The following is a 22,980-nucleotide window of genomic DNA, read 5'->3' as shown; positions in this document are numbered from 1 at the left end:
TATAGGGCAGGTAATCAGGAAGGTGATGGAGTCCAGGTGATTCTCATGAGGTGCAGGTGCGCGTAACGATGGCGGCAGGTGTGTGTAATAATGAGTAAACTGGTGACATCGAGCGCCGGAGAGGGGGAGCTGGGGTAGACGTGACATAACCTACAGGTGTAGGATCTAAATTTGAGCCAGTTTGCTTCAGCAGGAAAATAATCCTGCAGCAGCAGGAAATTAATTATTATGTTGATTATAGTTAATGGACTTTTTTTGTAGGGGTTGATAAGGGCAAATCAAGTCTGACATTTTAAAGTGGGAATTGCAAACTTTAGAAGCATTTTTAAACCTATAGTACAAGTTAGCGTTTCCTGCATTGCAGGAAATTTCTCAGCAACAAAAGAGTAATCCAATTGAAATCCTACATCTGTAACGTAGCAGGCATAAAAGAAACACCTGAGCAGGGTCAAATGAAACCCGGAAGCATCTTCTTTGCTTTTTCTCTGAAAATCTGATGCTTCCAGTTTGTACCAGCTCTGCACAGCGGGAGGCTTGGGACTTATGAATGGGGGTCCCAGACTAACACTGACAATGCCAACTGCTGTTTGATAACTGGCACAAGAGCCCATCACCAGCCAGCAGAGTGAGCTGAATATGGCAACCTAGAGAGACATCAGATAGTGGTTCCATGACCATAAAATCCAATGCATTTATGTAGGATTCATAGAGAGAGAGGAACTGGTTGACTGTAAATGGAGGCATGGTCTGGTTCCATGTCTGTCCTCTTCTTTAACGTCTCCTAATGAGAACCAGGCCCTTTGAACTGAACCAGCACAACAAGCACCATTTCTAGCATTTTCAGGCGTTCCACTGGAAGAATGCAGCACACAGCTGTTCGCGGGGGGTTGTGGCGGGGGGCCTGCTGAGGTCAGCGCTGGGCAGGCAGGTGGGGGTAGGATGGGATGGGAGGCTGTGGGTGGAGAGAGACAGGGACAGGGCAGGGAGTGGAGGGCTTGATGAAGGGGGTAAGCCGGGGGGGGGGGGCTTTTTAAGTGGGCTGCCGGGGGCCCCTGCTGAACCATCCATCTGTAGTTTGTTATAGTGCAGAGCGGGGAAACGGTTCTTGGTTCCAAAGTTGCTACATTCATTTTTGGACTTCATTTTTGAACTTATAAATGCATGATATATACGCATTGATTCTTGAGGAATATAACTTATAAATGCCTCATGAGCTTAGTTCAACTGTTGTACCTGATCAGAACCCCAAATATAAGCTTGTTTTACTCCAATGTTTGTAAACAAACACTGTATAACCTCAAAACATGGTTAAAACTGTCATTTTGATATCATGGATGTTCAGTCCATGACCATCCATGAGAGTGGTTGCATTTCTCTAGGTCCATCCCTTAGCGTGGTAACGTAATATCAACAGTATGTAACGGTCGTCGTATGAAAGGGACCAAGGCGCAGCGGGTTGAGTGCTCATTTTAACTTTTAATTTAGAACACTGAAGACACAAAACAAGAAACCGCACGAATGCACAGTACTGCAGGCTGGCTACACACACACACACACACACACACACACCACACACACACACACACACACACACACACACACACACACACACACACACACACACACACACACACACACACACACACACACACACACACACACACACACACACACACACACACACACACACACACACACACACAGCAATGCACAAACAACTTCCCACAAAGGGACAGGCGAAACAGGGCTACCTAAGTATGACTCTCAATCAGCAACAACGATGTACAGCTGTTCCTGATTGAGAGCCATACCAGGCCAAACAAAGAAATACACAACATAGAAAACCATAGAAATACAAAACAAGAACATTACATTACATTACATATATTGAAATTTACATGGTTTTTAGAGTGAAGTACATCGGAAAAAAGCAAAAGAAAACTGCAAGACTGAATAGGAGAAAAAACAAGCAACAAACAAAGAAGATAGGCTTTTGAAAAATAACTATTTTTCATAAAATTGTAGTTATCTTAGCAAGCTGAATTGTTTACCAGTTGCTAAGCAGTTGCTAGGGACTCTTTTGGAAGAAGCTAGCTAGCTAACGAAGAACAACAAAGAATATCTAGTTAACAGAAGAAAAGAAAGAGAAAATCAGGACAGAAGAAAAAGGATATCAAAGTGAAACAGTTCTCTAAAGACACAGGAGACAATAATACAAGAAACAACACTTCTGTAGCTTGTCAACTATGTGTCTGTCTATCCCTGTTCTCTCCTCTCTGCACAGGTCATACAAACGCTTCACACCGCGTGGCCGCTGCCACTCTAACCTGGTGGTCCCAGCGCGCACGACCCACGTGGAGTTCCAGGTCTCCGGCAGCCTCTGGAACTGCCGGTCTGCAGCCAACAAGGCTGAGTTCATCTCAGCCTATGCTACCCTCCAGTCCCTAGACTTCCTGGCGCTGACGGAAACATGGATTACCACAGATAACACTGCTACTCCTACTGCTCTCTCTTCGTCTGCCCACGTGTTCTCGCATACCCCTAGAGCATCAAGCCAGCGGGGTGGTGGCACTGGAATCCTCATCTCTCCCAAGTGGACATTCTCTCTTTCTCCCCTGACCCATCTGTCTATCTCCTCATTTGAATTCCATGCTGTCACAGTTACCAGCCCTTTCAAGCTTAACATCCTTATCATTTATCGCCCTCCGGGTTCCCTTGGAGAGTTCATCAATGAGCTTGACGCCTTGATAAGTTCCTTTCCTGAGGATGGCTCACCTCTCACAGTTCTGGGTGACTTTAACCTCCCCACGTCTACCTTTGACTCATTCCTCTCTGCCTCCTTCTTTCCACTCCTCTCCTCTTTTGACCTCACCCTCTCACCTTCCCCCCCTACTCACAAGGCAGGCAATACGCTTGACCTCATCTTTACTAGATGCTGTTCTTCCACTAATCTCATTGCAACTCCCCTCCAAATCTCCGACCACTACCTTGTATCCTTTTCCCTCTTGCTCTCATCCAACACTTCTCACTCTGCCCCTACTCGGATGGTATTGCGCCGTCCCAACCTTCGCTCTCTCTCTCCCGCTACTCTCTCCTCTTCCATCCTATCATCTCTTCCCTCTGCTCAAACCTTCTCCAACCTATCTCCTGATTCTGCCTCCTCAACCCTCCTCTCCTCCCTTTCTGCATCCTTTGATTTTCTCTGTCCCCTATCCTCCAGGCCGGCTCGGTCCTCCCCTCCTGCTCCGTGGCTCGACGACTCACTACGAGCTCACAGAACAAGGCTCCGGGCAGCCGAGCGGAAATGGAGGAAAACTCGCCTCCCTGCGGACCTGGCATCCTTTCACTCACTCCTCTCTACATTCTCCTCTTCTGTCTCTGCTGCTAAAGCCACTTTCTACCACTCTAAATTCCAAGCATCTGCCTCTAACCCTAGGAAGCTCTTTGCTACCTTCTCTCCCTCCTGAATCCTCCTCCCCCCCCCCCCCCCCTCCCTCTCTGCGGATGACTTCGTCAACCATTTTGAAAAGAAGGTTGACGATATCCGATCCTCGTTTGCTAAGTCAAACGACACCGCTGGTCCTGCTCACACTGCCCTACCCTGTGCTTTGACCTCTTTCTCCCCTCTCTCTCCAGATGAAATCTCGCGTCTTGTGACGGCCGGCCGCCCAACAACCTGCCCACTTGACCCTATCCCCTCCTCTCTTCTCCAGACCATTTCCGGAGACCTTCTCCCCTTCCTCACCTCGCTTATCAACTCATCCTTGACCGCTGGCTACGTCCCTTCCGTCTTCAAGAGAGCGAGAGTTGCACCCCTTCTGAAAAAACCTACACTCGATCCCTCCGATGTCAACAACTACAGACCAGTATCCCTTCTTTCTTTTCTCTCCAAAACTCTTGAACGTGCCATCCTTGGCCAGCTCTCCTGCTATCTCTCTCAGAATGACCTTCTTGATCCTAATCAGTCAGGTTTCAAGACTGGGCATTCAACTGAGACTGCTCTTCTCTGTGTCACGGAGGCTCTCCGCACTGCTAAAGCTAACTCTCTCTCCTCTGCTCTCATCCTTCTAGACCTATCTGCTGCCTTTGATACTGTGAACCATCAGATCCTCCTCTCCACCCTCTCCGAGTTGGGCATCTCCGGCGCGGCCCACGCTTGGATTGCGTCCTACCTGACAGGTCGCTCCTACCAGGTGGCGTGGCGAGAATCTGTCTCCGCACCATGCGCTCTCACCACTGGTGTCCCCCAGGGCTCTGTTCTAGGCCCTCTCCTATTCTCGCTATACACCAAGTCACTTGGCTCTGTCATATCCTCACATGGTCTCTCCTATCATTGCTATGCAGACGACACACAATTAATCTTCTCCTTTCACCCTTCTGATAACCAGGCGGCGAATCGCATCTCTGCATGTCTGTCAGACATATCAGTGTGGATGACGGATCACCAGCTCAAGCTGAACCTCGGCAAGACGGAGCTGCTCTTCCTCCCGGGGAAGGACTGCCCGTTCCATGATCTCGCCATCACGGTTGACAACTCCCTTGTGTCCTCCTCCCAGAGTGCTAAGAACCTTGGCGTGATCCTGGACAACACCCTGTCGTTCTCCACTAACATCAAGGCGGTGACCCGATCCTGTAGGTTCATGATCTACAACATTCGCAGAGTACGACCCTGCCTCACACAGGAAGCGGCGCAGGTCCTAATCCAGGCACTTGTCATCTCCCGTCTGGATTACTGCAACTCGCTGTTGGCTGGGCTCCCTGCCTGTGCCATTAAACCCCTACAACTCATCCAGAACGCCGCAGCCCTTCTGGTGTTCAACCTTCCCAAGTTCTCTCACGTCACCCCGCTCCTCCGCTCTCTCCACTGGCTTCCAGTTGAAGCTCGCATCCGCTACAAGACCATGGTGATTGCCTACGGAGCTGTGAAGGGAACGGCACCTCCATACCTTCAGGCTCTGATCAGGCCCTACACCCAAACAAGGGCACTGCGTTCATCCACCACTGGCCTGCTGGCCCCCCTACCTCTGAGGAAGCACAGTTCCCGCTCAGCCCAGTCAAAACTGTTCGCTGCTCTGGCACCCCAATGGTGGAACAAGCTCCCTCACGACGCCAGGACAGCGGAGTCAATCACCACCTTCCGGAGACACCTGAAACCCCACCTCTTTAAGGAATAGGATAAAGTAATCCTTCTAACCCCCCCCCCCCCCCTAAAAGATTTAGATGCACTATTGTAAAGTGGTTGTTCCACTGGATATCATAAGGTGAATGCACCATTTTGTAAGTCGCTCTGGATAAGAGCGTCTGCTAAATGACTTAAATGTAAATGTAAATTACCCAAAAACCCCGGAACACATAAATCAAACACCCCTCTTACATAAATACATATCCCATAAACCCCGAAACACATAAAACAAATACCCGCTGCCACGTCCTAACCAAACTACAATAACCAATAACCCCTTATACTGGTCAGGACGTAACACAGTAGTGTCCCAGACACCAATAAGGACCCATGCATGTCCAACCCTAAACATCCTGGAGGCAATTTGTGAACCATAAATAAAGCTTTTTAGGAATATATATATATATATATATAAACATTAATGGAAAGTTTTCTAGGAATCTCAGTGTACATTACTTTTTCTCAGCTCGTGTTCAAGATGCACCGCCAAATTCTTCAGGCCTTTGTTTATGTACGTCGATCTATCTATATGTAAATACACACATGGGCAACAACAACCGAGTAATATCTACAGACTATTAATAACGTGTTTGTCTGGAGATTCTGATCTCTGATTATGTTTCGCAGAAGTAGAAGTAATAAAGAGAGCGACGTAGTATACTTAGACCCTATACTGGTAGTACTCTGTCATACTGAGAGGAATGTTTTCATCACTTTGAAAACATTTCACCACATCCCTTCCCCTCCAAATAACCTTGGACTATGAAACAATGATGTTACAACATTTTGGGAGGAAGTTGATATTGAGTGCCAACATTGGCATGGGCAGTTCATTCTTGGACAACAGCTGTTCAGACCCCCACAATAAAACAAATTGCAACTCTGTGAACTTTTGAGTGTGTATGCGTGTGTGTGTGTTTGGTGTATTCACCTGCATTTGTGTGTGTCTAGGTTTCTGGAGTCCACCCAGGGAATTGGCCTTGTTGTGTAATTCCATTGTCTTTCTGGATACTGTCAGCGCTGTGCAGGCAGACATTTGCTCTTAAAGAGAACCTTTTATAAACGTGTTTGCCTGGAAACCACATGTTGACAGTACACAAGCTGCTTGGGGAGTAGAGAGTCAAAAGAAGGAAATCACTTGTGAGACGGTCACAACTCACGGGCAGCAGAGAGAATGACAGTGCTTCCTATGCTGAGCACTGCGAGCAGCACCTATCAACAGCTTCAGCCAGCCCACCAACAACTGGGAATTTTAATCCACCGTTTCAACTTCCCCTATTGTCCCTCTTCCCTATAAATGTAATAATAGAATACAGTGCATGCAAGGTCAGAGGTCAATCAAAAAGTGAATCTGCCCATATACTTACTGTAAGTGTGTGTCAGCATTATTATATAATGGAGAAAGAGAGGAAGAGAGAGTGCCCACCAAACTAGATTGAGTGATTGAGCTGGAGGAAGTACTTGTGGACATGTTGCCGAGCTCATCTGGGTCTGCCCGGTTCTCCCCGGTTCTGACTGGAGTGACCTCTCTGTCTGAGGGTCACAGCTGCTCCCCATGTCCCCCCTACTCCCCCCTCCCCTTCTCATCTGCCTCACACCCACTCCTCTCAAACACACTCACATAACTCATCACTATCAGACCAGACCAGACCAGTATCCTCCAGCACCCTACTCTGCTCGGACTGCCCCGTAAACACCTCCCACCCCCTCAAAGCAGAATAGACCAGCACTAAGTGAATACACATGGGTTGTACTCGCGAGAAAACTCCCAATGCATTTGTCACACCACTGGTGAGTCAGACTGTAGGATTCATAGAGAGAGAGGAGCTGGTTGACTGTAAATGGAGGCATGGTGTAATTTGTTGTATGAGAGTACTATGAAGCGCCACTTTGAAGTGTTCAGAGTGTGTTCTTGTATCCAATGACAGAGTGTTAGCCAATGTCTGAATGTGTGTGTGTGTGTTTCTGTGTTGTACAGGTCAGGTCAGCCTTCCAGCCCCTCTGCTGCTGCCCTCTGAGGAGACACACCTTCTACACACAGGGAATTCACTCAACCTCACCTGCAGGTATTATACACACACACACTGAACCAAAATACTTAATGTCAAGTTCCCCAACAACAAGAGTTGTTCCTGACCACACAAGTTTTTCTTGGTCAGGTCAGATGGATAGAAAAAAAGGTGGGGATGACTGTTAAAATGTGTCATTCATTTTGATGACAGAGGTAAAGGAAAGAATCTGAACTCCCTGGCAAGGCTTTCATAAAAAAACCAACAGGTTCATGCCACCCCCTCCCCCGTTATTCTATTCATTAGATCAGGGTCAGTCAGGAGGTGAGGCCTGGTCCTGCTCCAGTTGATGGCTGTTCTCTGGACTATCACTGAAGCAATAAAGACCCAGGCTCTGATTTGGCCCTGTTAGACAGCTAGGCCAGGATAAAGAGAGGAGAGAGTATATGTGAAAAGGACTGCGGGAGCATCAGACCACAGAGGCAGATAGGCAGTGACTCTCCCAGCCAGGCAACCAGTGTGGTCCCAATTTATCAATCTGTTCCAATTTCCTTCGGGGGGCCGGTGGGACCCCTGTCTGTCTGAAGTTCACACATTTGTTAAGCGTTTAGAGAGCCTTGCATCATTTTCTAGGCACGCCAGGAATGCTAACCCCTGTGGCCCAATGCAACGCTTCCCTACAAGGCCATGTGCTAAAAGGCCCAGAACGATAACTGTCTATGGTTTCTGTCCGCTGGATGAAGTTTCTTGACCCCAGGCAATGTAGACAGAAGCAGTGGTATGCAACGAGACATGTTTCAAGCTCCACCGGGATCGCTTTAAATGGGACCTTAAAAACGAGCACTGGAAATAATGTGTTATTTGAACACATCGTCCCAGAGATCCCAGCCATGTTCCCATGTAAAAGTCCCTGTTATCAAGATGACTCCAGGTTATTGGAACGGCCTTCAAACACTTCAAAATAAACAGAATTTGAGAGGTCCTGAGGGGAGGGGCCACTATCAAAGTCAAGTCAGGTCAAAGCCAGCATTTAACACTGATTTCACTATCAATCCTATATCTAAATAATCCTGAGATCGAATCTTGAGAGCTGGTGCCTGTGCCCTGTAAGAGCATGTTTGTGTGCATAAATCAGGTGAGACAATGAAGGTGTTTGACCTGGTGATGACATGCTGACCTGAGGATGACGACCCAGAGCTCTAGGGGGCGTAGGAGGGCAATAAGATAGGGATGATGCAGGTGGTCTGGCTGACCCTCTCAGATGGACCCTCTTTACTTTGTCACTTGACTTAGAGGTTGCCCTTAACCACAGATCTCCAATCAGATGTCCCTATCCTCAATCTAAATCTTAACCATTAGGGATAATAAATAATATCTGATCCTGTGTCAGTTCTTATGGATAACTTCTGCTGTCTTTATCAGAGGTGCGGCCCAGTTGCACTGGCTGCTGCCCTGGCGGAACGTCCCCTCGGAGGGGGTTCATGTGGAGGAGTGTGAGCCCCGGGTGAATGCCCACTGCAGTAAGCTGCTGGTGAGAAACCTGATCCCCAACGACACGGGGCTCTACAGCTGCAGGTACGCCCGGCCCTCCGCCGACATCAGCTCTACCTACGTATATGTCAAAGGTGAGACCCGCTTTATACTGTTCAGACATTGTAACGATGATGGTATAGCACCTTTCATACATACAATACTGTATATGCAGCCCAAATTGCTTTACATGTACATGCTGACAGAGTAGATCATCATTGTTGAGTTCTATAATGACATTCTCCCATGAAGTCCATTGAAATCCAGCGTGTGAAAATGGAAATGAAAGGGATCTCTCTTTGTGATTAAATCAGTTGTTGGATTCTATTAACTTTAACGCCGTTAAGGACCTTTTTCACATTTTTTATGTTTTTCTCCATAATTTTTTGTTTGAGTTGGTTTGTTTCACAGCAACATAAGTTCAAGACATTCTCTCTAAGAACAGGGGGGTGATGTTAAATGGGCCGACACCTTCCAGTGCAGTGTGGTGTAAACAGAGCCAACAAATACAACAAAACTTAGAGCCTCTTAACAGCCAGGGTAGAGCCACGGTCACTGAACATCCTGACGTTTTCCTGCATGATACAAGAGCTGGAAGCCAGCCAGTCCCCCCCCAAAAAAAAATTTGAATAAGAGAGAAAAAAAAAGTGAGGCTCCATCCATTCCACACCTAATTTAGCCTAGCAACAAAAGCCAAGCTCTCCACATGTTATAAAGAGGATAGTTTGTCATTACAGATATATGAGTATATGTAAAAGTGGGGGAAGTTTAGTCAAAGCCAGGCAGAAGGAGTTGTGCTTCTAACAGAGAGAGGAAGGCTTTCCTCCGCTGCCTGACTCCTTCTGGAACAGGGAAGGAGTGTGATCGCATCGGAAGCCCTGGTCATTGACTATTATTTCCTGCTCCCTCCGGCTCCTGTTTTTCCAGTCAGTCTGTCCTGGAGCCTCTCACGATACCGGCTATGGTCTCTCCCATGTTACAGGCCTAGTCCTCCCTTAAAAAATAGAGATTTGGCTCTACTCAGTGAGAGCAATGCAGGACATCACTAAATATCTTAAAACATTGTCAGAGTTGAGATTGACCTCAGTGTCCCTTTCAATATCTTAGTCTTAGTCTGAGGGACTGTGGTGGGGATACGTCTCATGGAATATCTGGGCAGAGAGAGATAAGAATGTCAAGCCTAATTATTAATCCTTTCTGGAAGAAAAACAGTGAGGTCCTTTCTATCTCTCCAGGACATGTTTCTGTCCAGGACATATTTCTCTCTCAGACATATTTCTGTCCAGGACATATTTCTGTCCAGGACATATTTCTCTCCAGGACATATTTCTCTCCAGGACATATTTCTCTCTCAGACATATTTCTGTCCAGGACATATTTCTCTCCAGGACATATTTCTGTCCAGGACATATTTCTCTCCAGGACATATTTCTCTCAGGACATATTTCTCTCCAGGACATATTTCTCTCCAGGACATATTTCTCTCTCAGACATATTTCTCTCCAGGACATATTTCTCTCTCAGACATATTTCTGTCCAGGACATATTTCTCTCCAGGACATATTTCTCTCTCAGACATATTTCTGTCCAGGACATATTTCTCTCTCAGACATATTTCTGTCTAGGACATATTTCTGTCCAGGACATATTTCTGTCCAAGTCAAATCAAATCAAAGTTTATTTGTCACGTGCGCCGAATACAACAGGTGTAGACCTTACAGTGAAATGCTTACTTACAGGCTCTAACCAATAGTGCAAAAAAGGTATTAGGTGAACAATAGGTAGGTAAAGAAATAAAACAACAGTAAAAAGACAGGCTATATACAGTAGCGAGGCTATAAAAGTACAGACACCGGTTAGTCAGGCTGATTGAGGTAGTATGTACATGTAGATGTGGTTAAAGTGACTATGCATATATGTTGAACAGAGAGTAGCAGTAGCGTAACAGAGGGGTTGGTGGGTGGTGGGACACAATGCAGATAGCCCGGTTAGCCAATGTGCGGGAGCACTGGTTGGTCGGCCCAATTGAGGTAGTATGTACATGAATGTATAGTTAAAGTGAGTATGCATATATAATAAACAGAGAGTAGCAGCAGCATAAAAAGAGGGGTTGGGGGGGCACACTATGCAAATAGTCCGGGTAGCCATTGATTACCTGTTCAGGAGTCTTATGGCTTGGGGGTAAAAACTGTTGACAAGTCCAGGAAATATTTCTTTCTCAGACATATTTCTGTCCAGGACATATTTCTCTCCAGGACATATTTCTGTCCAGGACATATTTCTGTCCAGGACATATTTCTCTCTCAGACATATTTCTGTCCAGGACATATTTCTCTCTCAGACATATTTCTGTCCAGGACATATTTCTGTCCAGGACATATTTCTCTCTCAGACATATTTCTGTCCAGGACATATTTCTCTCTCAGACATATTTCTCTCTCAGACATGTTTCTGTCCAGGACATATTTCTCTCTCAGACATATTTCTGTCCAGGACATATTTCTGTCCAGGACATATTTCTGTCCAGGACATATTTCTCTCCAGGACATATTTCTGTCCAGGACATATTTCTCTCCAGGACATATTTCTCGCCGGGACATATTTCTCTCCGGGATATTTTTTTCTCCAGGACATATTTCTGTCCAGGACATATTTCTCTCCAGGAAATATTTCTCTCCAGGACATATTTATCTCCAGGACATATTTCTGTCCAGGACATATTTCTGTCCAGGACATATTTCTCTCCAGGCCATATTTCTGTCCAGGACATATTTCTGTCCAGGACATATTTCTCGCCGGGACATATTTCTGTCCAGGACATATTTCTGTCCAGCTCCTGTGATGTGTGTGCACTACCTTTTCTTAATGTCTGGCCTTTAGAACAGATGCTGATATTCGTGGCCAAAGTAACATTGTGACGCAGAAAAACACTGGACAGGTTGAGTGTCTTCCTACTGAGGTCCTAGCCTGACTCCCTGCCTTCTCTCTCTGTCTCCCCTGGCGATCTGACAGCCTGGTAGCCAAGTGTTTAGTCTAACCAGGACTCTTTCAAAGCCCTTCAACTGTTTATTACATCATTTTCCCTGTTTGTTTTTCAAATACTAGTCCCTTTATCAGGCCTAAACAGCTCAGCCTGCCACAAATCACTCAAGTATTTGTGTAACCACGAAGTTCCCACAGCAGGTCTGCGAAGGAACAGCCAGTCAGAAAGGCTCTGGATGCCTGCCCGGGTGAGAAAGACTGGAGCTGTGATAGCTATGATAGCTCCGTCTCCACCCTGTTTCTTTATCCAGATCTGCACCTAGCAGGAGGAGCAGGAGGAAGAGCGGATCTCACTGGTCTGGAAGATTCTATTTGATCTCTGTGTGAGATGGATGGCCTAACATTACCCTCACTCTGATTTTTAAAACCTGATTTTAAAAGAAAATGTTCTCTCCTGCTTCACTTTAGGCTGAGAACCACAACTTTCAACTTAATACCGCAAAATAATTTAGTTAAATTAAAAGATATTCAAAAGTTATGACCTTAAATAATTATTGATATTTTCTGATTTGTTCTACAGATGAAAAACATCCGTTTGTGGAGCACCATTTCCTCAAGCCGTCCACCCTGTTTAGCTACAGACATGAAGCCACCCTAGTGATTCCCTGTAGAACAACTTCTCCTGACCAGATCGTCACTCTTGAAGCGGTAAGACTTTTCATGATCATTTGTTTCTGTATCTTAAAACGTCATTTGAAATGGGCATATCATTCACATTGTCTTTCAAAATAAAGCAAATGTTAGCATTTATTATGAGACTTTGCAATGTTGACCAGTTGTATGAGATAGTATGGGCATGAGATTGATTACTTTACCAGAGTGTACCTTGACAATGTCTAAAAGACGTCACTAAAGTCAAGATCGCAAAGAGACATGGTAAACACAGGCCCTCTGCACAATGGACAACATAGGAGTTCTCACACCCATCAAACGGTAGGCCATTCAGGCATGCGGAAACGGCCGGTGGACAGTGGCCAGGGAGAAGGGAGGCTCAGGGGCAGGGACAGAAAAGGGAGTCATCCTGTCTGCTTCCTGTTAAGAACAGGAAGGTCCTCCAAGACAGATTTTCCTCAGAATAGAATCTCTCTCTAAATATAGAAGACCTCTTTTTAAACATCTTGTCCAGGAAATGCGGATCTAAAAAACAATCCATATCCAATCAGAGGAAACAATAGGCCGATGATGCTCCTGGGTATAGTTAAGTGATTTTTAATACAATTATATCAGGAGGAAATCTCTCTCGATCTGACCAAGCTCCTTGTCTTTTTGCAGTAGCCTTTAACATGAGACGGCCTTCCTATAAATCATGTGCAATAGTGAACAGGGTGGCTCTTTTCCTTCACGATGCCATAGCTCAGAGCCACCACCCTCAACAATAGATGGCTGTGTTTGTATTCACAGGGTTGATATATATCTGCGTGTCACAATGCCTTGGACATGGACAAACAAGTCTTATTCAGAGGGCAAAGATAGTGGGTTGTGTGACCTTGCTACTGGAAGATCTATGGCATTTCTCCTTCCTGCCTGCTTCCTTCCTTCCCCTCTCTCTCCTAGCAGCATAACACTTGGCTGGAGAACAAACAACCACAGTAGTAGGCCTTGGCCACATCCATCCATATTTCATCCTTTGTTCAAAGTCAACAGTGCTCCGCGCATCACTGCGTGGATAATTGCGATGGTTACACTCCATAAAACCGCAAAAAGGAATTAGACGTCGGTTCTGACGGGCAGGCATCGCCAGCTGAGCCCATTGGAGCGTGGAGTTTCATACCAAACCCAGTTGCCTGCATGAGTGCTTTTTAAAGGCTGCAGAACTAGAAGCTCCACTAAACATATAAGCCCCTTCATAAACACCTTTCTACCTGTCTCTTCTTTCAGGTGCCACCCTTATCAAAGGAGGTTGAACAAGGGAAGGAATGGGACCCCAAAATGGGCTTCAAGATCCCATACGGTCCCTACCATTCCTATCATTTCCTAACCTGTGTCACCAGCGTCAACGGCCAACGGGTCAAGTCCGAATACATCCCTCTGAGGACAAGTGAGTAACTTGTCCTTTTCTTGTTGAGCTCTTAGAGCGACAGGGAAACTACTGATGCTGTTAATTCACTGTGTCTTCCCTTCTATCTCTGCTTGCATAGCTATCTTGCTGAGGAACGTGAAGATCAACCCAAGACATGTCAAGCTGTTAGTGGGACATAACCTGGTCCTCAACTGCTCCGCAGAGACCACCTTCAATGGAAGGATCAACTTCACTTGGAAATACCCAAAGACGATGGTAAGTTCTAAGTCACTCAACATCCTTTAAGATTACTGGTCGATGAATCCGCTGTTTCAGGGTTGTTGATGAGTGTCTTTGCGTCCCCAGGTCAATCGGAACCCTATCATCAACAAGTCCAAAGAAGATCCGGCTTTGGTCACCAGTATATACAACGCAATCACCTTGTCCAACATCACCATGGACAGCAGGGGCGTGTACAGGTGCACGGCTGATATAGGGAACGGTGAGATGGGGAACAAGAAGCACGCCTCAGCCAAAGTCACCATCTACGGTGGGTCATTGTGTTAGGAACTGGTACTGCGTGAAGGCAAGGTCTCACTGAGCTAAGGCAGAGGCAGACATAACTCCATCGTAATGTTAATCTTCGGCAACGATTGTGTGATCAAGCAATAAGGCCAGAGGGGGTGTGGTCTATTGTCGATATAGCAAGGCTAAGGGCTGTTCTTATGCACGACGCAACGTGGAGTGCCTGGATACAGCCCTAAGCTGTGGTATATTGGCCATATACCACAAACCCCCGAGGTGCCTTATTGCTACTGGTTACCAACGTAATTAGAGCAGTAAAATAAATATTTTGTCATACCCGTGGTATACGGTCTGATATACCACGGCTGTCAGCCAATCAGCATTCAGGACTCGAACCACCCAGTTTATAATCTCATTTATAATACATTTATGGTGTTGTTTTCAACAGTCGTTTTCATGCTCTCGCCATTGGTCTTCTGTGTGATTTCAGAACATCCATACCTGAATGTGTCCTATAAGAATGAACAGGACAGGATAGTGGTCTACACCGAGGGTAGAAACAAGCTGATGTTTGAACCCAAGGTCAATGCACTGCCACCACCCAACACTATGACATGGTAAGACAGTTCAATTGCTGGGACTATTCACTGCTTGTATTGTCAACTCCTGATGAATATAATGGCACTGTTGTGACCGTGTGCACTTTACCTGGAGCGTACAAGTGTTCGATTTGGGACGTAGAGTTGCTGATCTGTTATCATCACAACTTTCATATCAGTATGTTACGATTTGCTGAACTTCTAAAGTAAATGTGGGTGTATCCCATTCCCAGGTATAAGGATGGCGTCCCCATCAACGAGAACACCACCTGTTACAAGTCTTCAGGCTACAAACTTTTCGTCAAGGACGTGAAGCAGGAGGATGCCGGGGTCTTCACCATCGCCCTGGGCAACAAAGAGAGTGGCCTCTACAGGAATCTCAGCTACACTCTGGTAGTCCAAGGTAAAGCTCTTATATCCCCATGATATCCCGTCCTATATCCGTCCTTTATCCCTCCAAATGACTGGCGATCCTGAGGAAATGAAGCAATGCCCTGGACTTTGGGCCTCAGCATTTCGAGCAGCCTCAGCACTTTGGGTTGTGTACCCCCTGGTTGGTGCAGGGCTGCAGGTAGCAGCAGCTCCAGCGTGACAGGAACCTGGGAGCTTGTGGGGTTTGTTGTTTCCAGCAGTGGATTGACGTAGCCGGGCCAGCTGGTGTTGATTAGCCAGGCTCTTTTTGAAGGGGCTTCGCGGGTTGTGTAAACGGCCCTGTCTCTTCACTCTACCCACTAACCCTAACCCTTTATTTACATCATGTGTATGTAGCCTACAGCACCGCTCATGTAAACAACATGATACAGGGCTATATGTGTACTGTATATGATTTAACATAGCATTTGAAACAAATATATTGTAATGATTGCCATGTAAATACTGATGGTCGTTAACACTAGCGGATATAAACGTGGTCGGTATTATGTTATGGGGCTTTGATAGTGTGTTGGATGGAGAGTCGGGGGGTGCAATGTGCTTGCCGTTAAGAACTGTGTTGAGCAACATATGTGCCACTCTATTCCAAGTTGTCGATGCGTCACAAAGTATTCCATTCCGTTCCCTGCACATTATCCAGGAATCACCCTACTCTGCCAAAGTGTAAAGGTCAGCCCCATATAAATTGTATTTATAGTCCCTCATGTTCCCGTTTGCTCCACGAATCATTATTATTGGAATGACAAAAAAAAATACTCACTCGCACAGACACAAACAATGGAAGGAGAAAAATAAAGGAGATTCCTGGGAACAGTTAGGGAACTATTTTAAACATCGTTCATCAAGCGTTTGAAGTCCAGCCCCAGTGTTCCAGATCTCAAATGGATTCAGCAGCCGGGGCTTGAACTGAGGACATTACTGAGAGAAACCATGTCACGACTTTGCACATACGCACACACTTACGCACGCACACACACAACACACACACACACACACACACACACACACACACACACACACACACACACACACACACACACACACACACACACACACACACACACACACACACACACACAGTCAGACTGGTGGAGAATGATTAACTGATGTGAGCAGAGCATTCCTCTTGAGGTGGCATCCAGTCAGTAAGTCCGTCAGTCTGGTTTTGATTATTGCTATGGTCTCCCACACTGCTGATCCACTGACCTGGGACGGGGCATAGGGCCACATCTGGCCCAAAGGCAGCTGGGTAGAGACTGGGCCAAGCTCTGAGACACTGACACCCTGATGTGATGGACAACCCCCAGGGTATCAGGGCTATGCAATCACTCAACCTTTTTTCAAGCACTTCACAGCCGACTCTCAGAGGTTAGAAGACAACTGGTGTCCATGGGACCTTTTCCATGGTTATTCATCATGATGAATATTATAAAGACATTATTACCGCCAATGGCCAGGTGTAACTGTTGATGCAACAGTGTCTGATCTCTTTGTCTGTATGTGTGTATGTGTCTCCCACAGTGAGGCCAAAGATCTCCGAAGAGGAGGTGGCCTCGGAGAACGTGCAGTCCTACATGTTCGGCAAGCAGCACCAGCTAACCTGCACCGCCTTTGGAGTGCCCATGCCCGACATCACGTGGCTCTGGCAACCATGCCATCCTGACCCCACCGACAAAGAGTGAGTCACTAACAAAGAGTGAGCCATCCTAGGCTGTTTATCCTGGGCAATCCAGGTGGTTATATTAACTAAATCGTTAACTAAACTGTGAAGACCATTTTGTTTGTATTCACCTACGGTGTCAGTGCCTTTGAGCCTTCCAGTTACACAATTCTGTGTTCTGCACTTCTTGTTTTAAGTTTTCACAATGTTCCTTCGTTCCTGATGTACTTCAATGTGTTCTGTTATTTATTGTAAACCATAAGAATATGTTAGAACTGTGTAGTATCAATATCTTGCACAACCATAACACACCACTTCCAGGAAACAACCATAACACACCACTTCCAGGAAACAACCATAAGGCACCACTTCCACGAAACAACCATAACGCACCACTTCCAGGAAACAATCATAAGGCACCACTTCCAGGAAACAACCATAACACACCACTTCTAGGAAACAACCATAAGGCACCACTTCCAGGAAACAACCATAACGCACCACTTCCAGGAAACAACCATAAGGCACCACTTCCAGGAAACAACCATAAGGCACCACTTCCAGGAAACAACCATAAGGCACCACTTCCAGGAAACAACCATAACGCACCACTTCCAGGAAACAACCATAAGGCACCACTTCCAGGAAACAACCATAAGGCACCACTTCCAGGAAACAACCATAACGCACCACTTCCAGGAAACAACCATAAGGCACCACTTCCAGGAAACAACCATAAGGCCGCACTTCCAGGAAGCAACCATAAGGCACCACTTCCAGGAAACAACCATAAGGCAGCACTTCCAGGAAACAACCATAAGGCAGCACTTCCAGGAAACAATCATATGGCAGCACTTCCAGGAAACAACCATAAGGCACCACTTCCAGGAAACAACCATAAGGCCGCACTTCCAGGAAGCAACCATAAGGCACCACTTCCAGGAAACAACCATAAGGCAGCACTTCCAGGAAACAACCATAAGGCAGCACTTCCAGGAAACAACCATAAGGCACCACTTCCAGGAAACAACCATAAGGCACCACTTCCAGGAAACAACCATAATGCACCACTTCCAGGAAACAACCATAAGGCAGCACTTCCAGGAAACAACCATAAGGCACCACTTCCAGGAAACAACCATAAGGCACCACTTCCAGGAAACAACCATAAGGCACCACTTCCAGGAAACAACCATAAGGCACAACTTCCAGGAAACAAAGCACTAAATTCCGAACTGTGATGAAGTCATATCTTTTTTCTCAAAAACCCAGACTATGAATCAAAATGTTCTGAGTCACCAAAACCATCTGACTGACAGAAACTACCGGATCACAGGGAGGGTCACTGCGCATTTCTAGTTATTTCTGTAACATAGACTGGGTGTTCTGAGTTTATTGTTTTGGTTCTTGGAAGTGCAAGACAGTCATACTTCCAGGGATCGTCCATATGTCCACACAGACCCTGAGATTTATTGTCCTCTCTCTGGTCTCTATCAATGGACATGATTAGTGAAGCAGACCAGCATTGTCCCTGCCAGTGCACATCCTGGTTATGTTTTGGATGAGTGTTTACGTTTGATCACCCTCAGGGGGGCCGGCAACAAGCGGATGCATCAGGTGTTCCGGGGAAATGGAAAGAGAGCCTTTGACGTGACTTCCACTTTTGGGTGTTAACAAGGCAGCCCTCCATCTTAACTCCTCCTCCACATTTACTGGATTGGTTCAACAGTGCAGAAGAGAACCTCCCCCGGCAGTTTATTTCTTCTCATCAGGACTTTTACGCCTGCTGCGTTACATTAGGGTTTGTTGATGCTGAGCTGAGCTGTCAGAGTATTGGAACTGGATCATACACACGCACACGCACACACACACACACACACACACACACACACACACACACACACACACACACACACACACACACACACACACACACACACACACACACACACACACACACACACACACACACACACACACACACACACACACACACACACACACACACACACACACACACACACACAGAGAGAGAGAGTCTGTGAGTCTGGAGTCCAGAACCACCGGAGCCCGAGGCTCCCTCTCCAGAAACAGGCTTGCATCCATTTAATTGACTCTGTCCCAAAATACAGACATTTGTCAAAGAAATGCAACCCCGGAGAATTCCCCACTCATTTGTGGCCAGTGGCTCTGTGGGTGGGGAGAGAGGATATTTTAGTCTCAGACTCCCCAAGCTTTTATAGAGCAGAACGGGGCAGAGCGTTTGGTATGGGCGTGAATGTCGACCTGCTAGGGAACCTTCATAAACAACATGAACAAGTTATAAGACAGTTCGTATTTGATTAATGATGGGCAGTCCCACCTATATGAAGCTAGCCACAATACGGATTAGCCGTGTGGCTCAGTTGGTAGAGCATGGTGTTTCCAACGCCAGGGTTGTGGGTTAGATTCCCACGGGGGACCAGTACGAAGAGAAAAAAAAAATGTATGCATTCACTACTGTAAGTCGCTCTGGATAAGAGCGTCTGCTAAATGACTAAAATGTAAAATGATAGTAGAATTTGTGGTTTTCCTTCAAAGTAAAAGTCTGTCTTTGAACGTGATACAAATTGTGGAATCATGCCATATTTAGACTAGATAATGCTAAACAAGGTTGGTATGTGGAACAATGTAAGTCAATGTAAGAACAATGTATTTTAAGAACAATGTAAGTCCTCCTCAGAGTTCTCAGACTCCAAAACATCCACTTAGTCAATGTTGCTCATTTCACAGCGGTTTCAGAGTCCTGCAATAAGAGCTAAAATGCTAATATTTGTGTAATCTCTTTGCAATTGTGTTCTGTGGGTGTCACTGAGTAGACTGATACCCCATGTCATTGATCCACAATCCATAGGTAAGGCTGTACAGTGAAATAAGTATGCCCCCAATGCAATTCTAAAGTCTAATACATCCAGTGTGATTTCAACAGATTTTGGTCAAATTAACAAATTATTGTCTTTTGTTGAATTTATATAACAAACATTCCAACCTTGTTTAGCATGATCTATTCCATTATGGCATGATTCCACTATTTGTTTTAATTTGCATCGCTTTCTATGAGTGACTTTTATTTTGAAGGCGAAATGCAAATTCCACTTTTGTGGCTAATCATTATTTTGGCTATCTTCAAATATTTGGGTCCGACCATCATTAATCAAATACAAACTGTTTTATAAATTAGGGGTCTTTTAGATGATGACACCTAGCTAGATAGTCAGCTAACTATCTATAGCTACTGAAACAGATTATGTCGTTTTGCTATGTTTTTGGGGAAGAACGGCTAGCTTTTTTTTCTGACCAGCACTGTCCTAGAGCTCGTGCGGCAGCGGCAGGTGCCTGAGACAAAACTTTACCAGCATCATAGCATACGTATCGGAAAATCGCTGTGACATATGAAATACGAGTGATAGTGTAATCAATATGTAATAACCACTTTAAAAAGTTATGAACGTGTTAATAAATGATTATGTGGCGTGTAGTCATATCCAGGTTCTGATTGGTCAACAAGCGTTATTGAAGTATATGTTTTTTGACATGCAAAGACCAAATAGCGTTCCATATTTATAGAGCTGAACGGGACAGAGCGTGTGGTATGAGTGATTGGGCGGCTAGTGAACCTTCATAAACAACATGAACATTCCCTGAGAGCCAGAGCTGCCCTGTCAGTGACAGCAGGGGTCCTTTCTGAGGCGTAAACTCAGGCAAACAATGGGCCATTACCGCAGGGTTATCAAGTGTTGGTTATCAGGACCCAACACCGCTAGAAAATCACGGCTCGGGACGGAGGGCCTAATGGAGGGCCTGAATTATGTTACACTTCAGGCGCTGTAACTTGACAAATGCTTCTGTTAATTATCCATCATTCGTAAAAAAAATAATTAAAAAAAACACTCCTGGTTGCCAAATTTGTAACAGAAATGATGGTGGAGGTTCAAGCTGTGTCAGTGTGCCTCATTTCTGCAGCCCTAAAGATAATCAGCTCTGGCATTGGAAAAAGTTGCTCATAAACGATTGAAGCTGAAAAGGTCCTGTTTTTTCAACAGCTAATGAGGGAGGTGCATCAAATAGAGGTTTCAGCCCAGCCACAGCCTAGTTGGAGGCAGATTGAGCCAAATGTTTGTTTATACAGTTCAGACCCCCTTCAAGTACAGTACCTGTCACTGCAAATTTACCATTTCAGGATCAGACCTCGTATAAATCACAGTCCCCTTGTGGTTGGGGAAGCGTAACGTCTTAGATAGCAAGAAAGAGGGATGGGAGAGGGGAAGGAGGCAGGAACACTAGCGGTTCTGGGGGGTGGGGGGGAGGGCGGGCCAGTGTCCCTGTGACAACAATTTTGGAACCCCTTGTGGCCCCCCTAAATGTGGAGTATGAAATCATTTTTACGTAACAAATTTTTGCTATCGTTCTTTTTTTACATCCGTTATTAGACAGTGGCAATGCGGAACATGGTCTTTTGCCTGCTAATGCCTGCAATGCAGTGAAGAAAACGATATGACAACAATAACGTCTAATGTAACTGGCCCCTCTAACAGTACAACTGGCCCCAGCTTGGCCCCCCCCCAGTTGAAATGGTCTAGAACCGCCACTGGGCAGGAAGGGTTCTTTCTTTATCAGCAGCAGGGTAAGAAGGTATCAGCTGTCTGTTGTTGACCCACCAAGGTCTGGGGATTAGCCTTATCTCCTCTAGTCAGAGAATGAGGGGGTTTCCTGTGCGAGGTGACGCATAGCACAGCCTTTCCTATCACCCTGCCGTTTCCTCCTGCCTCCCAGCCCGCTTGGCCTGGCCGCCTCACTCCTCATCAGTCTGATTGTTCCCCTCAGTAGACAGGAGGAAAGCGAGGAGAGGAGGAGAGGCTGGCTGGTGTTTGTCTGGTTTAACAAGCCTAGGCAGCCTGGGCTGTAGCCCGCCCTAAAAGGCCACACAAAATCTATAATGTTAGTCAGAGCCTCATAAGGCTAAATGCCTGACCGTTCAGAGCGACACATTGTGATACTGTTTGGACCGCTATCGCTGCTCCATAGTGTCATTTCTGATTCCCACTAATGAAATATAGGAAAGGATGACATGTCCACACAGCATTCTGCTCTAAGAGTCTTGTGTTTTGTCCACTGTTCTGTACTAATTTTCTAAACAGACTTTATACTTTAGGTAACCTGCAGCCGTTTCATCTAGATCAGTAATGACTGGTTTCCTCTGTCCTATAGGTGTACCCTTTACACTGAGCCAATCCCAGTTCAAATGGACGATAAGGGGAACTACTCACACAACTGGATTGAGAACATATACCTCAAAACTGAACTGGTACAAGGGAAGAACAAGGTATGCTTATAGTATAGTTTTGATGTCATTAGATTTGTTATATACTCCGAGAAACTGACACTTCTTAACGTTGGACAACATAGAACAATGATTCATGTATGTGTGCTTGTCATATATGATGCATGTTTAATACTGAGCATCAATTTCCATGGCAAAATAGTCCTTTATGTCGGTCAATACAACAATTACTTAAAGATTTATATGAAAAAGGGATCTAGATTAAATGTCCAGATAGAGAGAGAGAGAGCGCTCTGAGAGATCAACACTGAAGTGGGATTCTCCACGATCGTTTTCTTTGAGACGCCAACATCTAAACTTTACAATATGCCTTATTATTTCACTGTTTTATAATGATTCATTCAATCTGCAATAATTTAGACTCATGTAACTGTAGCCAAAAGTTATGGAAGGAACATCAATATGCATTTATAATTGTTTTATTTTATTTTCAAAATTAAATTTTTAAAAAACTGTTTTTGATCAGTCATTATTGGGTATTATGTGTAGAGTGATGAGTAAAAACATTTTTTAAATACATTTTAGAGTAAGGGTGTAACATAACAAAATGTTGAAAATGTCAAGGGGTCTGAATTCTTTCCGAATGCACTGTAAATGACAGAAAATGGACACATCAAAATAT

The 22,980-nt window shown here is 45.5% G+C and overlaps 1 protein-coding gene across 1 annotated transcript in view; it reads left to right on the top strand.

Moving 5' to 3' along the window:
- LOC106611743 (vascular endothelial growth factor receptor kdr-like) overlaps positions 1-22,980 on the top strand; it is a 91,371-nt gene that overhangs the window by 14,464 nt on the left and 53,927 nt on the right. The window contains exons 2-11 of the mRNA XM_014212282.3: positions 7,161-7,248; positions 8,614-8,816; positions 12,284-12,411; positions 13,642-13,801; positions 13,902-14,038; positions 14,129-14,312; positions 14,778-14,904; positions 15,120-15,289; positions 16,840-16,996; positions 22,226-22,340. Of these exons, the coding sequence (XP_014067757.1) occupies positions 7,161-7,248; positions 8,614-8,816; positions 12,284-12,411; positions 13,642-13,801; positions 13,902-14,038; positions 14,129-14,312; positions 14,778-14,904; positions 15,120-15,289; positions 16,840-16,996; positions 22,226-22,340 (1,469 nt within the window). The remainder of the gene's footprint in view (positions 1-7,160; positions 7,249-8,613; positions 8,817-12,283; positions 12,412-13,641; positions 13,802-13,901; positions 14,039-14,128; positions 14,313-14,777; positions 14,905-15,119; positions 15,290-16,839; positions 16,997-22,225; positions 22,341-22,980) is intronic.

Source organism: Salmo salar, chromosome 09, assembly GCF_965601325.2.
Source record: "Salmo salar chromosome 09, fSalSal1, whole genome shotgun sequence".
In the NCBI taxonomy this organism is placed as follows: Eukaryota; Metazoa; Chordata; class Actinopteri; order Salmoniformes; family Salmonidae; genus Salmo; species Salmo salar.
The sequence above is the reverse complement of the archived record's forward strand: the minus strand, read 5'-3'. Positions and strand labels throughout refer to the sequence as shown.